General features: G+C 44.2%; 1 protein-coding gene across 3 annotated transcripts in view; it reads right to left on the bottom strand.

Annotated features, from left to right (window-relative positions):
• Positions 1-12,556, bottom strand: part of CACNA1G (calcium voltage-gated channel subunit alpha1 G) — a gene marked incomplete at its 5' end in the record, with an annotated part of 323,156 nt that overhangs the window by 159,274 nt on the left and 151,326 nt on the right. For all 3 annotated transcript variants that reach the window (XM_083429993.1, XM_083429994.1, XM_083429992.1), the window contains 2 exons: positions 10,186-10,319; positions 12,178-12,289. In XM_083429993.1, coding sequence (XP_083286119.1) covers positions 10,186-10,319; positions 12,178-12,289 — 246 coding nt within the window. The remainder of the gene's footprint in view (positions 1-10,185; positions 10,320-12,177; positions 12,290-12,556) is intronic.

Raw genomic sequence — 12,556 nt, 5'->3', positions numbered from 1 at the left:
CAATTTAAAACATAGCTCTTCAACATGCCCCATGTAGAATTCAGCCCCTAATTGCACATATTCAGCTCAGGGATTCTGGACCTACATCAATGCCTGCAAGAGGTTGAAGATTAAGCTATCTTTTGGAACAGAACTGAGGATGGTGTCCATCAAAATAGTTCCATAAGTAAACCTTCCTCTCCCTTCTCCCCTTAAATCAGTTCTAGGGAAAATTACATGAAAAGGACAACAAAGACTTTAAAAGAACCATTTACAACATATATGAAGAGGCAACATAAAGAAATGGACTCATTGGCAGGGTTTGAGTAAACAATCACAACCGTATACAACAAAAAATAAGACTATATATATTGAGAAAATTTGGGGGAAACAATACACAGGATGAACAATATGGAGATAAAACAAAACGTGAGTATGAGGGAAGTCCAGGGGGAGGAGGGTTGAAATATGAAAAATTGTTAAAGATATATTGTTAGAAAAGAAGTATACATGGAAAAATCAATGATTTTTATTTTTTTAAAAAAAATCTGTTCTAGGGTTTCCCCCCAATCCTGCAGAGCAGATTTGGCAAGGCTGGGGGCACGCATGGGGAGAGCAGGGGAGGAACTTCCATTGCGCAAGTGTAAATCCTTGTGCTGACCAAATGAACTAGTTGGATGCTGCCTTTAATTATGGACTTGAAAGGCATATGAGAAACAGAGGGGAGGTGGCCCCAATCTCAAACTGGGATTACACATGCCAAAGGCAGCTGCTATAAAAGTGCATATGGGTAGGTAGGTGGGAAAAACATAATGTGCTGCACTGCACACTGTGAAACACACACACACACACACACACACACACTTATTGTTGTTAGCCGCTCTGAGCCCGGCTTCAGCTGGGGAGGGCGGGATATAAATATATATATATTATTATTATTATTATTATTATTATTATTATTATTATTATTGAAACCTTTCCCACTTTTGCAGTAATAAAATCCTTTCCATGGGTGATAACCAATGCTAGTCATTGGGTATCACTCTATCTTATTCCACTTCCAACAGCTGTGCTCTCTTACTAACCGCACTTCTGTACTGAAATAATAATGTCCAACAGTAGCAGGAAGTAGCATTACCCAAACCAGAACCACAAACTGGATGTGGAAAAAGGTAAAGGGGAGGCTATTGTGAAACTTTTTGCCCCTCTTCCACATCAATGTGCTTTTCTTTCAAGCACAAAGCTTTACTGTGTAAGCAGGCAATGGGAACCTGTGGTCTTCCAGATGCTGTTGGACTCTAATGCCCATCAATCACAGCCAGAGCAGTCAATGAGCAAGGGATGATGGGAGCTGTAGTTCAACAACATTGGGACGGTCACAGGTTCTACAATACTGCTGTCTAGGTTGAAGTGAAAAGTTATCAGGCAGAACTTTGGAAGAAAGCAGGATTGCCATGCCGTGAACGGACTTTTCGATCAGGAAGCTGCCCTGCCTGGAACATTTCCTCAAATGTGAGGCTCAAGTCTCTTACACTTGTATTTATGTGAACATATTATGAAGGAGAAAGACAGGAGAGAGAAGCATTTGTATTGCAAATGGACATTCTGGCCCAAGCTGGTTTCCTATTCATCTTTCAAGCTGAAATGAAGCAAGAACTGCTTAAAGCCTCAGGTGTGAAATGTTCTTAGATCCAAATCCTGCTGCATACAGACAGAAGCTCTGCCAGGCCTGGACCAGCTACTACAGCTTGGATATTTTTTTAGCTTGCACAAACATTTTCTCCTCATAAGCCTTGGCCTGACAGTCATTAAGGGCAGTGCTCTCCTGATGTTACATCCTTAGTTACCTCTGGCAACATGTCAGGTCCTGCGCTTCTCAAATGTAGCTGCCTTATCTGCAGATGGAAGTGGGAGATATCCTTTGTGGAGATGTTGCATGGGAAGGAATAGTAAAGCCTATCAGGAGAAACCCCACTCACAACAGATCTGCAAGAGATGTTATTTTAAAGCAGTCTAGTACTGGGTCACCCCATTAGATTTCCCTGCCTGCTGGCTCAGAGGTGGGGGAATCTGAAGCACAAAAATATGCAACTTTCCGAACACCTTACAAGTACCTTACTAGAATGGAGAAAGGTGTGCTATTTTAGTTAACAAAGGAAAAAGGAAGAGGCCTGTGTCCTCCTCAGCAGTGAAACAAAGGAGAAAGTCAATGAGCTTGGGGAGTGGGAGAGGGGGAAATGATATTTCATTTCACATTTAAACTATGGATCTTTTGTCAGCTAGATTGCTTTTGACAGGGGCCAGATGGGAACAGTTCAGACACTCAAAGAGAAGGAAAATCTTAAAGCAAGAGACAAAGCTGATCAAGCAGAAGTCAATGGCAAAGCTCTAATATGTCTGGACCAAAAGTCTTATGCCCATATGCCTGCAGAGCTGTGAAGACCTGGCCCAGAAATGGCACTGGGATTGTGTCACTGTCTGAATAAAGGAAATTTTGTTATATAGTTTATATATATATATATATATATAAAATGAACCCCAAATACCCTTCAAGCTGGGACTCACTACAAGGGCTTTCATGCATTTTTTTTTTGCAGACAACACATGACAAATGACAGTGGGTGTAGGCAGCTATTGATGCATCTTCAAAACACTGAGTTAGAAAGTGCTGCTGCCGGACTCCAAATCCCATCAGCCCCAACCAATGGTCAGAGATGATGGGAGTAGTAGTCCAGCAGCAACTGGAGGACCACATGTCCACCATCCTTGAAACATACGCTAGGCAGATGCCCCCAGTCTTCAAAATAACCCTCTTCCCAGAAGCCTCCCCAAGCTGTAGATCTGGTCTGAAACCTCAGATGAAACCCTTATGAAACCATGTCTACAGCCTCCTTTGCAAGCCCGATATGGAACCCTACCCTAAAATTGAATAAGCTATGGTAAGATAACATGTCATTTCACCTTCAATATGGATTTTTACATTATATTCTTCTCCAGTTATTAAAATGAATAAAACTAATCAAGAGGCAATGTAATGGAAACGGTTCACATTCAGATAGTTTAATTGTTTGGACAAATAATGCCATCATGTTAGCCCCAGAGAAGATTAATCAGATAATGAACAGTGGTTAGAGAAATGGAACCAGGATCTTCCCCTTCTACAAAATGGGAATACGGTAATTTTGACCACACAAGATTCTTACAAGAGAAGAAGGTTTTGCAGAGTACTTTTCAAATTAAAACCAGATAAATACTAAGTTGCTGCGATTGACAGTTGTGCATAGGCTCTCCTGGTAGTCATCTTCCTGCAGAGCCGGCAAATCTCATCTGCAGCTGGAGACCAAGAATAGGGTTGATTTTGAGAAAGGCGTATCTTCCCAGACACATACATTTCTTTTGTTCAACTGTTGCCTCTGGTCAAATAGTTTTTGCAGGTTTTGTAACCACACAAAACCTGTTTACTAGAAACAAATGGGATGAATGCAAATAGAGCTCTTTCTTTCATGCTGCCTTTAACAATACAGGGGTGGGCGATACACACCTGTCTGTCTCCAGCCCTTTAAACACCTCACCTACCCGCAGAACAGAACAGCTCAGTACATGACAACTTCAAGCAGGAAGAAGCTATAAAAATGTCTCAGATTTCTGGGTGAACTACCATCAAAATAAATGGTGCAATTACAACCCTACAAGCTCCATCCCCTCTTCACTACCCCAAATCCCTCCTGTCTGTCATTTCCCAACTTCCAGGCTCTTGGCTGTTCATCTTTGAGAGTCTCCGCTGAGGCAGCCAAACTGCTACTCCAGGCAAGGATCATTACCGAAAGCAAACTGGGGATAACCCCGAGGAAGATTTTGTCCAGACTGGCCTTTGAAAGGTACGTTAGAAGGGCTTTTCTAAGCACATTCTAATCGGCCCCAAAAGCCTGGCAAGAAGAAAAGACTGCAGATGTTATTAGACTGCGTTAAATTGGCCAAGTGAAAGCATAGGAGGGAAGCCTAGGCTGGGTTTCAACTCAGCCAGCTTAACACATGTTCAGAATTACATGCTGTCTTCTTTGCACGCGACTCTCAGAATGCATCGGTGAGAAAAAGAGCAATGCAACATAGATTCTGGATAAGAACACAGACGCTCACAAATCTGCTCTGCATTCTTCAAGATTTCCCCCCAGGGACAACTTGGAGCTTGTGAGCTGCATCCTCATAGTTACAGTGATGCAACTGGGCCTCCCCAGGGTAGCATGTGCCTGAATGCAAGTTCAGCTAGCCATACCTAGTATCTACAGATTTGCTCTGACATACAGGGACATAATATGAATACCCCCAGATTCCATTTAATTAAGTTTTTGCTCAGGAGAAGCAAGCCTCACCCCAAAATGTGGTTGGGTTTGCCCTGTTAAATAAATTAAGATAAATGATGATGATAATTAATAAATAATAATAATAATAATAATGACGTTACTGGTTCCAAGCTATAAAGCTGATCAAAACAGCAGGAAGTCTCATTCTGCTTTCCCTGCTACACATTCAGCCCATCATCTGAGCCTCAGAGCTTAGCCAAAGTTAACAAATGCCCAGAAAATCTTGGCAATATCTTTCTAGGAAGCCTGACAAATCTTATTGTGCAGTGAGGGAAAAGCAGCCTTTCAGGGGTTTCATAAAACAAACTTATTTAAAACAGGAATGGAGAACCTGTGGCCCTCCAAATGTTGTTGGACTGCAACTCCCATCATCCCTGACCATTGGTTATGCTGGCTGGGGCTGATAGGAGTTGATAGCTCAACATCTGGAGGGCCACAGTTTCTCCATCCCTGAATAGTACAGGATAGGGACAAGAGTTTGGCAGCCTCATTTTAAGACCCAAATAAAAACCCCTTATCTAACAAAGTGGGTGCTTTGTTTATGCTTCTCATCTCTACTGAAGTCCACAAAAGATGTCAGATTTTTTAAATGTCCATCTGCCTGTCCTTTAAAGCAAAGCTTTGATATAGCATTCAGCCTATTCTACTTAATATGCAAGTGTCATTTGATGGCAGGCCGTTACTGAAAACAATCTATACAGGCAGCGCTACATAACATCGGGAACGGGCCAAGGAAAGCTGCAGTTGCACCCTTGTTCAGAAGAAAGCATGCCAACCTGCAGCAACCTTCTGGTGAAGAAGAAGAAGAAGAAGAAGAAGAAGAAGAAGAAGAAGAAGAAGAAGAAGAAGAAGAAGAAGTTTGGATTTGATATCCTGCTTTATCACTACCCGAAGGAGTCTCAAAGTGGCTAACAACCTCCTTTCCCTTCCTCCCCCACAACAAACACTCTGTGAGGTGAGTGGGGCTGAGAGACTTCAGAGAAGTGTGACTAGCCCAAGGTCACCCAGCCGCTGCATGTGGAGGAGCGGAGACGCGAACCCAGTTCACCAGATTACTTAAATGACAGCAGAAGAAAGCCCTGGTGGTGCGCAGTCACTATAAGCCCTGCTCACTGGATAACTGGTGCCCAAGCAGGAGGCATCTGAGGAGAGCTGCCAAAAGCTCACTATTGCTGCTTTTGCTATTGCTGAACAACCCGCCCCCCCCAGACGCAGAACATACTTCCTTCTCTGAGACTCCTCTGATGAATGCTGGGTGGCCTCCACTGCACCTTTTGTTTATTAGCTTATATCAGGCATAGACAAACTCCGGCCCTCCAGATGTTTGGGACTACAATTCCCATCATCCCTGACCTCTGGTCCTATTAGCTAGGGATGATGGGAATTGTAGTCCCAAACATCTGGAGGGCTGGAGTTTGCCTAGGCCTAGCTTATATACCACTTAATCACAGTCGTCTCTAAGTGGTGTACAGGGGACCCAATACAATAAGACTAAAAAGGAGTTAAAACTATATAAGCAGAATTCAGTTTAAAAGTCTGCTGGGTTGTTGTTTTTTTTAAATCTTAATTAGTGTCTGAGGTTCAACAGGGAAGTCTCACCTCAGCTGGAATAGACCCACATTCAAATCTAGAATGTGAAACTTGTTATTCTTAGGGTAGGGTGTTTTAGCACTCTGTGAAAAACCATATGTGGTATACCGGGAGTAGAAGGGTGAGAATAGAGCTAATGCACTACGATGGTTAGGAATGTGAGTTGCGACACTTCCCAATTCAAATCTCTCATTCTGCATCCCATTCCCCATGTGGTCTAGATGGCTTTAAGCAAGCCAGTGGCACTTTTCTTTAGCCCCACCCATCGAGCCATGTGCAATGTAGAGAGAAAACTACCAACCTCCTTTACAGGTCCTGTTATAAGGATTACTGAAATAATGTATGTGAAATGCTTTGAAGACACTTAAGTGCAGAACTACACAAATGCTATTTTATTAGTAGTGGCAGTAGTTTTACATGCACCCAACACTCTAGAAAAAAAAGAACAACAGCATGGCACCTTCTAGTAGCCTGGGAGAACTCTTGCTGCTGACTTCCTAACCTGGAAAAACGCTGCCGTTGTGGTTTATTTCTAGAATCCTCCAGTCCATTCCAGGAAATTCCAGTTAATTATATGGGAGGGGTGTGTGGGAGTAGGGGCAGAACCCTAATAGACTCTGGGCACTCTTTATGAATAGGAAGGTGAGGGGAGAGCCTCCAAGCTCTTTATGTGTCAAGGAAACTTAACCCGTTTCCTGGCTGCAGGCCAGGAACGTTTCATGTGGATTTCAAGCCTCAGCCAGGAGATTCTCGGGTGCTAGAAAGAGCCTTTAATTTAAACCAGGTGCCTCTGAAAGAAAAACACTTCATGAAAGGCAAAAACTTGGTTTCGTTCCCTCAAAACAAAAGGGCAATCACGCACATTTTGACTAAAATATTCCCTTTTTGGAACACAGCCTCCATGCTTTAAACAAACTTGCTGAAACCTCATCCATTTGGACAATCTGCATGAAACTGAGACTACCAATATTTCTGGAGCCAGAGAAAATACTTGAGCAGAATGCCAGCTGAGTCCGCCCAAATCTGTGGAGCAAAAGACCTTACAGTATGGAAAGCAGCACACAGGCTGGCAGGGAACAAAGGAAAGCGGGGTTTTGTGGCATTCCTTTGTTGCTGCCGTCTGCAAAACTTAACACTGTGAGTGCCGCAGAAATCTGGGGACACCACAGTGGGTGGACAGGAGTGTGGTTTGTACTGCTTGTACAGCACGTGTCAAGTAAGGCACATGGGACGAGTGGTGGTGGGGACTCTGCTGATGTCATGCTTTTGTTTACAGTGCTCATTCAGTTGCTCTTCTAATCTGGTAATGATATGACGGTGGACCACTGCCCAAGGATGTTTCCTCCCACACATGAATTTCTGGATGATCTCAGCACACACAAAGAAGCCATCTGAAGTGCCGAAAAAGGAATGAGGTATCTGCATATCTTGGCAGTGCTGCGCAAAGACATTTTGCTCTCTTGGGCAGAAAATCCAATGGCGACTCCTTCCCATTGTCATGATGAGCATTATACCAATACATATCATTGGTCTCGCTAGGCCAGAATTCTTTAGCCTTAGATGCCCAGATATTTTTGGACTCCAACTCCCATCACCCCCAGGCTAAAGCTGACTGGGGATGATGGGAGTTGAAGTCCAACAACATATGGGGACCCAAGGTTGAAGAGCACTGATCTAGGCCATGACAATCTACTTTGATTGGCTGCAGCTCTCGAGGAACCCTCTTTGGGCAGGTCTAGCCCATCCCTACTACCCAAGATCCTTTTCAAATAGAGATGCCAGGGATTGTGCCCGAAACCTTCTGCTTGCAACCCAATGGAAGGTTCTCCTGACCAAGCCCCATTGAAATTGAACAAGGGACTATGCAGTGGAACTTGATCAGTGATGCTGTCAGGGCAGCCGAGTCCCCACAAATGCAGCATGACTTGCTCCAGACATTCTGAAGCAAGTGAATACACATTACTATCTAATGATGGAGGCAGACAGCAAATCCAGAGTCTTAAACTACCTAACTGCACGACTAGACTTGTGAGGAACTTCTTGATACACTTTGTATCATGACCGGCTTCCGCGCTGGTCATGGGACCGAGACGGCTCTGGTCGCCCTAACAGATGATCTCCGCAGGCAGCTGGATCGAGGCGGGTCGGGGCTGCTGATTCTTCTAGACCTGTCAGCAGCCTTCGACATGGTCGATCACGAACTCCTGGACCACCGCCTTGCCGACGTGGGGATCCAGGGCACAGTCCTTCAATGGCTGCGCTCGTTTCTCTCTGGTCGGGGACAGAGGGTGGCGCTTGGGGGGGAATTGTCATCGCGCCACTCCCTGGTGTGTGGAGTGCCTCAGGGTGCGATTCTCTCTCCGATGCTTTTTAACATCTTTATGCGCCCCCTCGCCCAGCTTGTCCGGAGTTTTGGGCTGGGCTGCCATCAGTATGCTGATGACACCCAACTCTATCTGTTGATGGATGGCCATCCTGACTCGGCCCCAGACACACTGACCAGATGCCTGGAAGCTGTGGCTGGATGGTTTCGTGGGAGCCGGTTGAAGTTAAATCCTTCGAAGACAGAGGTCCTCTGGCTGGGACGGGGCGATATGGGATTGAGGGGGCAACTCCCATCTCTTGCGGGGGTGCAACTAGTGCCAGCATCGTCCGTTAAGAGTTTGGGTGTAATCTTCGATACCTCCCTCTCTATGGAGGCGCAGATTACAGCTATAACAAAGGCGGCTTTTTTTCATCTCCGCCAAGCTAAGCAGTTGGCTCCTTATCTCTCTCGCCCTGACCTAGCCACTGTGATCCACGCGACGGTCACCTCCAGACTGGATTATTGTAACTCGCTCTACGTGGGGCTGCCCTTGAGACTGACCCAGAAACTCCAACGGGTGCAGAATGCCGCAGCGAGACTCCTTATGGGGTCGTCACTGCGAGATCACATTCATCCAGTACTATATCAGCTGCACTGGCTCCCGGTGGAGTACAGGATCAGGTTTAAGGTGCTGGTTTTAACCTTTAAAGCCCTACACGGCCTAGGACCCTCGTACCTGCGGGACCGCCTCTCCTGGTATGCCCCACAGAGAAACCTACGGTCTGCAAATAAAAACATCCTGAAGGTCCCAGGCCTCAGAGAGGTTAGGCTGGCCTCAACTAGAGCCAGAGCTTTCTCGGCTGTGGCACCAATCTGGTGGAACGCTCTGTCACAAGAGACTAGGGCCCTTCGGGACTTGACATCTTTCCGCAGGGCCTGTAAGACAGAGCTGTTCCACCAGGCCTTTGGCCAGGGCGCAGCCTGACCCCCTCCTCTGGCAATCTGCACAGGGTCCTGCTTGCTGGTTGCCATCAATTTGTTTCTGATTGATTTTATGGTGGAAAGTTTTTAGAATGTCGGATTGTTTTTATTGTTGTTAGCCGCCCTGAGCCCGGCTTTGGCTGGGGAGGGCGGGGTATAAATAAAATTTATTATTATTATTATTATTTGTATCTGATCCATTATCTACACTCCTGCTCTTAAAATGGGTGCCCCAAATCTGCCACTCAGCATGTACTTAGACATCCAGAAACAGGAGATGTGTTACGAAAAAGAAAAACCTGCATAGATGCACAGTCTTGGAAAAATTACAGTATGACATGGGTAGAATTTGAACTGGCAACATTTGTTTGGTTCACAACACAGCTTTCTTCTCTTTGCACCTGGATCCTAACAATATCCTCATCCTGCATATTCCACGTCCACAAGTTCTTATAAACAACTCTTAGGCCTTTGGTATCAAAAGGGCAGAGGAATTGCTTTCAAGTCGGAAACCCAGAAAATTCTTCAAAGTTTAAAAATAATAATAATGCAAACCTTGGCAAGAGCTTATGAAACACTTCATAAATCTCTAGTAAGACATTTGTAGTGTGTCTAATGTCACAGAGTAACAGAAAATGTAACAGAAAACAGTTCAGAAAATGTTCAGACACATCTGTACCATAAATTTAAACGGGCATAAATCATCAGCTTCCTGGTGTTTTTGCTATCGGCACTGCATATCTCAAAACATCTAAAAGTAGCATTTCGCAACTGGAAACTTGGGGTTATAGACAGCATTTAGGTACACTGTTAAGTAAAAGCTTTCTACATACATTCTCAGCTACTTTGTACACTTACTAAAAATGAGAAAACATACACAGTAATGAATGTCTCAGCTGGGGATTAGTTAGCCTCAGCTGCTGTTAGCAAGAAAGTTGCCCTTTGTTTGAGAACTAATGTCTGACTTACCCAGCCAGGACAATGAAAAAATCCAGACGGTTCCATGTGTCTCCCAGGTAACATTTCTTCCCGAAAATCCCTAGTGCAACCATCTTGATGATCATTTCCACAGCAAAGAAGGCAAAGATAAAATCATCAAAGCTCTGGAAGATAAAGGAGCAGGATGAGGAGGTGCATCCTATGGCAAAGATCCAAGTGCTTAATTGGAGACAGTTCACCATCTAAGGGACTTGACCTCCAACCTAACCAAATGAGGACCTCACCCCACACATTCTTCATTTCTCCAACAGGTAGGACTGTTATTCAAAACCAGTCTGCAAATGCAAGACTGGGGAGATGGCCATTTTACTCACAGCAGCAAGAGTATGCAAAGGGAACAGAGCTATATCATAATGTGGCTGAACACCTCCTGATGTCAAGGTCCAGAAGTGGCTGAAAAATAGCATCTCCAACCAGCTGTACGTCTGTTGACCAGGACCAGATTTCCTTAGCAAGAAGCCAACATCTGAATAAATTTGAATTAGCTGCCCTTTCTTATTTCAAACTGCCCCATTTTTGTGGCGATGTGAAGAATTCCTCCAGTGGAACTGGTGACCTCTGTTCCTTTTTCAGAATCCGAATAGGGTAAAATTCATTTATCAGGGTACACCCCCCCAAACAACACACCACAACAACACAGTGCTGGGTGCTGAATTCTAGTTCTTGTTTCTCTGCTTATTTCTGAAACATGTGTTGGTTTTTCAGCATCCCTTCCACTTAATTTTCACCCAATGTTTCCCAACTTGGACCTTTGATACAAAGGGTCAATTTCCATGCAACCAAGACACACACCCTTAACCCAAAAAACCATCATGTGAAACAGAAAGCTTTGCACACAGAGAACCCTCAAAGGGTGGTAGGGCATACCCAGTAAGCAGATTCATTCTTCTTTATGGCAAAGGCAATGGAGTTGGTTGGATTACCTCTAAGACATTAAATGCACATTTAAAGCACATGGCAACCTCCAAAGAACCATGGGAACTGTAGTTTCTCCTTTGTAAGGCTACAATTCTGACCCACTTTAACAGACTACTGTTTCCAGGATTCTTGGGGGAAAGTCATATGTTTTAAATTTATGGTATGGATCTCCCCTAACAAGCACTTTCCTGAAATCATGGAACACAAGAAGCTACATTAAACTAGCTAAGACTGTGGGTCCAACTAGACCAGGATTGGTGGCAGCTATCTCAGGCAGATGACTTTCCTATATATTTTAACTTAATGTCATTAAATGTAATATATTGCTTAATTCCTAAATGGCATCTGATGAGGTTACAAAACAAATACAAAAGATAAAACTGGTTAAAATTAACCATTAAAAAATCAGAAAAGCTTACATTTTCACACTGCCACATTTGAAGCACATTTATACCACTTGAAATAGCCATTGCTTCCCTCAAAGAATCATAAGGACTGTAGTCTACCCATCACACAGCTACAACCGCTAGCTACAATTACAGCGCCCAAGATTCTCTAGACCAGAGCTTTCCAAACTTTTCATGTTGGCGACACACCATCATTTCGTGACACAGTAATTCAGTTTTACTAGCAAACCGGAGGTTAAACTAACCCCTTTCCAGCCCCAGGAAGAGTGTGGGGAGCGTTCAGAAGATACACCTACACACTGCAGTCGACACACTAACATGTCCTGACACACAGTTTGGAAAGCTCTGCCCTAGATGAAGTCACATGCTTCAAATGGGTGGTGGGGATCTAACCGTAGTCATTTCATTTCAGCAGGCATTTTAAGTAAGCTTTCCTGATCTTATGATTAATTTTTACTGATTAAGCCCAAAATGATGCACTTTCTAACGGGATACTTCTAGCTGCAGGTGCCAAGAGCTGGCCCTGGGACCCTGTGTGCATGTGCTCAGTCACTTGAACTATAGTTCCTCCCACATGCTATGTTATGTCAAACAAGAAATAACCTGGTTTTCTTAAAATGAAAAAAAAAGTCTTTACCTGAAGAATCTTGCAGCGTGGGGAGTCACAGCCCATATCTTCACAAGGGTGGAACATGCCCAGAGTGACACAGTTCAGGAGAATTACCAGCATGCTGACTCTTTCAAACCAGGTGCACAGGAAATCAGTCAAGGAAAACAAGCAGTTTCAGAGTGCAAGCTAAGAATCATCCATTAGCACCAGGGACACCACATTATTAGGCATTAGGGAAATGAGTAGAATTTCCAGGGAGGGGGAAGAGCGGACTTGTTTCCCCAATCTTTTACCTTAGAAGCTGACTATTCATCTACTGGCTATGATTCTGCACACAGTTTGACAGCATCTGCTACTCCCAGAAGTCAAACTGACATACTGCCATATTTACTACAATAAAAGGGAA

Source organism: Podarcis tiliguerta (assembly GCF_965153285.1).
Source record: "Podarcis tiliguerta genome assembly, chromosome: 2".
Classification (NCBI taxonomy): Eukaryota; Metazoa; Chordata; class Lepidosauria; order Squamata; family Lacertidae; genus Podarcis; species Podarcis tiliguerta.
The sequence above is the reverse complement of the archived record's forward strand: the minus strand, read 5'-3'. Positions and strand labels throughout refer to the sequence as shown.